Below are 5,000 nucleotides of genomic sequence, written 5' to 3'. Positions count from 1 at the left end.
ACTCTTTTAGAATCAACAGAGCAGCCCCAAGGATTTCGAAAGCCGAAAGCAAATATTTCTTCTATAGCATCTGTTTCATTTTGGAACGGGTTGTCAGCGGGGACAGAATACATTTTGGCTACACCGGAGTGACCCCCTGTAAAATCCTGGCCATTAGTCGGGTCGATTCGAAGAACGGAGCCATAAAAAGAATTTCTGTATTAAAAAGAGGGAAAATAATTTTTTGAAAAAACACGAAGGTGGAATATCAGGCTTCGTTTTTAATTTTCATTTATGATACATTAATAGAGATCCTAATATCTGAGCACTCGCTTCACACGCAAAGGTACAGAGATTGATCCTGGTGAAGTCGAGATTGTTTTTTTTTTTTTTTTGCTGACACCCTTGTCCACTAAAGCTGGAGCAAGACACCGGAACAGCTCAGTGTCCGCGATATCCTTGCTGCCAAACGAGGCATTAAGTATTGAATCCAACTCCGTTGCTTTCAAACCAATACACATCCAATAGCAAACAACAAAATAAAAAGCCTGTTAACATTGAACAATGCGCGATTTGCCTAAAGTTTAAAACAAAAAATTGTGAGTAATACTCCATGATACGAGACATTCATATTACACATAAGCTCAACGGACACAAATTTATTACTCTATACCGAGTCTGTTTCATCTGGCGGAAAGTACTTTACGACAGACTGGGTGTCCCCATCAAAAGGATAGCAAGCAATTGGTACTATCCGTTTCACGCCAAAGAAACCAGGATAAACTTCGGCACTATAGGCCTAATTGCTTTGAAATAATACTAATCCTTAAATGAACAGAATCTATTTTACCACGATGGCAACCGGTTCACAGCAATGCGATTTGAGCTTCAAGCCAAGCTTGTTACCATTTGGATAGGACACTATAGTATATCCAAGAGTACTTTCTATTAGATCTAACAGACCAAGCTAAACAGTCACTGTTTTGTGGACGTGTTGGAGAAAAGGCTCCGCTGGACTGATGCCAGACCGATTGATTGATAGACGAGTGCTCTACCAATTGATCTATTTGGATTACCAATTAATTTATATCGTTTTTTTACTATCAAATGAATATTTGAATTAAACGATGTATCTTCATTGATTCAATATTCTCAATACGCTAATAATACTTGATTATTTCCCAAATCAGACTATATAGAAATACATTTCTTAATCATACGTTACAGGCTCCTTTTTGCATAAGCACTCCTGCCTTACCCGTCACTGTCAATTGCTGGGTACTCATTCACATATTAGTCAATTGGAGTAAAACGTGTAAAGCGTCTTATTCGTGGACGCAATGTCAGGCGCAGAATTTTGGGATCATTGGCACCTTCCGGTAACTGACCATTGCTAGAGTGTGTTACAATAATATAACATTGCACCACTGAGACACCGACGCCTTCATAGAAAAGCAATAGAAATACAGTAGATTCTTTTATATCATACTTGCTCTGGGCATATCCATTCATATCGTCCTCAGCACCGCCATCTCCGATCACAATATATAGATATCCGTCATCCCCAAAGAACATCTGCCATAAAATTTGAATTCGTGAAAAGGGGGGGGGGGGGGGGGAGGACGCATTATTATCACTAACATCGTCACCACCAAAAACCATCATCATCATTACAACAGTCATCGCTACCACAACCACCAACATCCCAAGGCTGTCGTCATCATCATCATCATCATCATCATCATCATCGTTATCTTCATCATCATTATCACAATCATCAACATCATCATCATCATCATCATCTCAGATTAAAATTTTCTTACAAATTTAAGGTCATTTTAATCGAATCATAATGTCGTGAAGTAACGGTTTTCTGGCAAAAAAAAAAAAACAACAACAAAACTAAAAAAGACTTTTTGTTAATGTACGTAGTGGTGAAAACTTGTCACCACAACGGAGCCACTTTATTTTAAGTCTACACATTTTTATCTGATTCAGGGAGTTCCCTTTCTTGCTTTAGAAAAGAAAGCTAAGAACTGCATAGAGTAACAGAGATATTTTAACACGTTATAGGTTGAAAACAGAGGAAATAGATTTTATCATTGCTATTTGTATTGCTTCTTCTCTTCTTATATTTTTATAAACGACAAAAGATTGATTATAATCCGGGAATCTTTACCAAGGCGATGAATAATCCATTCATCCCTGACCACGAAGAAGGATCAGCGGTCAATAAAACGTTAGTCAACACACGAAAGATGGATGGGAATAACGATGATACTGGAGGCTAAAATAATAAAGGCGAAGATCGTTCATCGATATTTTGCTTTCCTTTAGTTTGTGTTTCTTTTTAAAATAGTTTCCTCTGCTCTCTATAATACTTTTCTCGCTTTAAAACGAGTCTAATGGCTCTGAAAGTCTTCCACTGATTCGCTTCCACCCTCTGAGAGACTTAAAACTAAACATTATTATGGTCTCATTCCAGAACAAGGACACAAAGTCACATGAAGTGGACAAATGTTAATGGGGGTAAAAGTAAGGATGTGAACCCAGGAGTTAATGTTCCCTTAGCTTTAAGGAGAATTCCATATGAATTCAATGCTTAATTGTGTTTGTAGATCCCTGAATCAAGCCCTGCTCTGTGTGGCGCAAAGGTGAGTCCTTGGAAAAGGCTCTTTACTTACATTCTTTCACAAGGTGTAAAATGAGTACCTGGCTGTAACAGAGTTGTTATTGTTGAAAAAAAAATTCAAAAGCGCATTACAGACGCACGATTCGTCCTACTTGTTAAGAGTTGCTGTTGGCTTGGAACCATTTGTAAAGCGCTTTGAGCACATTTAATATATATCGCGCTATAGAGAAGCTGAATGGGTTTTTTTTTTAAATATGTCTGATGCTTTGCACTTGTGACTTTTAAAAATCTATTATTTTGTGACCAATTCTTACCGGTCCTCCATTCCCATGTTCGAAGGGTTGAAGCACTCTGAGCAGGAATCTCTCCGTGGAAGTGTCAACCTTGCCATTGACAACATGGAACTGGCTTACGTAAGAATAATGTTGTTTGTTGACATCTCTGATATAAAAGTGGAACATTCAGAAATATGCAAGTAAATATTGGCATTCATTGGAATTCATAATAAATAAAAATAAGAGAATACATTTTAAGGCTTTTACCATGCTCGATGCGTTTAACATTCTTTCACTCTTACATTCTTTCATCTCTTACATTGAACCTTATTTCTTTTTCACACAATACAGCTCGCCGACTAATCGTTCTCATTTGTACCAGCACTCTAGCAGTAACGCCACTGCCTATTGTTAAGCGTAAGTTTGCACTAAAGTCAAGTGTAAAGTGTCTTACCCAAGGACACAAGTTTTGCTATTATTTTCATCCTACCAATCACAGACCACTCTCAACAGCTCTTGGTGTTTTCTTTCTTTTTACAATTCGAGTCCACTCAACCATTAACGCTATCGACGCTAAAGATTACAACATTGACGAATCTGATTATCAAAATTGCTGTGGTCAATTCATTATAAAAGATTAACTCTATCCAGAAAATAAAAATTATATAAATATATATATATATATATATATATATATATATATATATATATATATATATATGTATATATATATATATATGTATATACACATATATACACACACATAGATAGATAGATAGATAGATAGATAAATAGATAGATAGACAGATAGATAGATAGATAAATAGATGGATATTATTATTTAAAATATTTACCACAATGTTTGGGGCAGTCTACATCGATGTTTCAGGCTTAATTTGCCATCTTCAGGACTGAGTTGTTTTGTTGACTGTTGTTGTTTCTTGAAGTGGTTCCGGTTTGAAGTTAATTAAGAGGAATTTGCGCCGATGGGGACACTTTCCGTAGATCTCATTTTTCATGTTGAGTGTGGCTTCATGAGGTTGTTTGATTATGGTATATTTTTCTTCCAGGCATAAGCTACATTGTAGTACATAACCCACCTTTCGACATAAACGTCAGCACAAACATAGGACAGCAGTTCCTGAAACTAATTGATACACACTTTCCAAAAAACCACAAGCTACATAAAATTATCAACAGGAATACCATAAAAATAAGTTACTCGTGTATGCGCAACATAGAACAAATAATTTCAAGCCACAACAAAAAAATATTAATAAACCACCGAAAAGAGCAAAACCCACCCACTAGAAAATGCAACTGCAGAAATAAAGAACATTGCCCGCTAAACAAACAATGCTTTGAATCAAGTTTAATTTACCAAGCCACAGTCACAGAAACTAAAACAAACAAGCAAGAAAAATATGTAGGACTAACAGAAAATAATTTCAAAACAAGATACAACCTCCACACCTCAACATTTAGAAACACTAACAAAAAAACATCCACAAAACTCAGCGAACATATTTGGAAATTAAAAGACAACAAAATAGACCACAACATTTCATGGAAAATTTTATCTAAAGCAACAGGATACACACCAACATCAAAACAATGTAGCTTATGCCTGGAAGAAAAATATACCATAATCAAACAACCTCATGAAGCCACACTCAACATGAAAAATGAGATCTACGGAAAGTGTCCCCATCGGCGCAAATTCCTCTTAATTAACTTCAAACCGGAACCACTTCAAGAAACAACAACAGTCAACAAAACAACTCAGTCCTGAAGATGGCAAATTAAGCCTGAAACATCGATGTAGACTGCCCCAAACATTGTGGTAAATATTTTAAATAATAATTCGCTCCATTACTACATGTCGAGCACTTTTCGTACCATATTTGTATCAAACACGATTCAATAGATAGATAGATAGATAGATAGATACGCGCGCGTGTGTGTATGTAAGTGTATGTCTGTATATTCAGTTATCTATTGTCTATATCGACCGTATCCTCACCAACCCTAAAACTATTCAGAAACTAAACACAATTTTAAGTATGATTATAATTTCACACCTGTAAATTAAAGCCGTAAGATATATTATTGAC

General features: G+C 36.0%; 1 protein-coding gene across 7 annotated transcripts in view; it reads right to left on the bottom strand.

The window, feature by feature from the left end:
• The window catches only part of LOC144967250 (HHIP-like protein 1), a 31,226-nt gene that overhangs the window by 9,142 nt on the left and 17,084 nt on the right, over positions 1-5,000 (bottom strand). For all 7 annotated transcript variants that reach the window (XM_078904284.1, XM_078904261.1, XM_078904251.1 and 4 more), the window contains 3 exons: positions 2,926-3,052; positions 1,469-1,554; positions 1-195 (listed from right to left, as the gene is read on the bottom strand). The exon at positions 1-195 is cut by the window's left edge and continues 5 nt beyond it. In XM_078904284.1, coding sequence (XP_078760410.1) covers positions 1-195; positions 1,469-1,554; positions 2,926-3,052 — 408 coding nt within the window. The remainder of the gene's footprint in view (positions 196-1,468; positions 1,555-2,925; positions 3,053-5,000) is intronic.

The sequence above is a fragment of the Berghia stephanieae genome, chromosome 1 (assembly GCF_034508935.2).
Source record: "Berghia stephanieae isolate SIO BIC M18660-M18661 chromosome 1, UCSD_Bste_1.3, whole genome shotgun sequence".
Classification (NCBI taxonomy): domain Eukaryota; kingdom Metazoa; phylum Mollusca; class Gastropoda; order Nudibranchia; family Aeolidiidae; genus Berghia; species Berghia stephanieae.
Note: the sequence above shows the minus strand (reverse complement) of the source record. Positions and strands in the feature narration are given on the sequence as shown.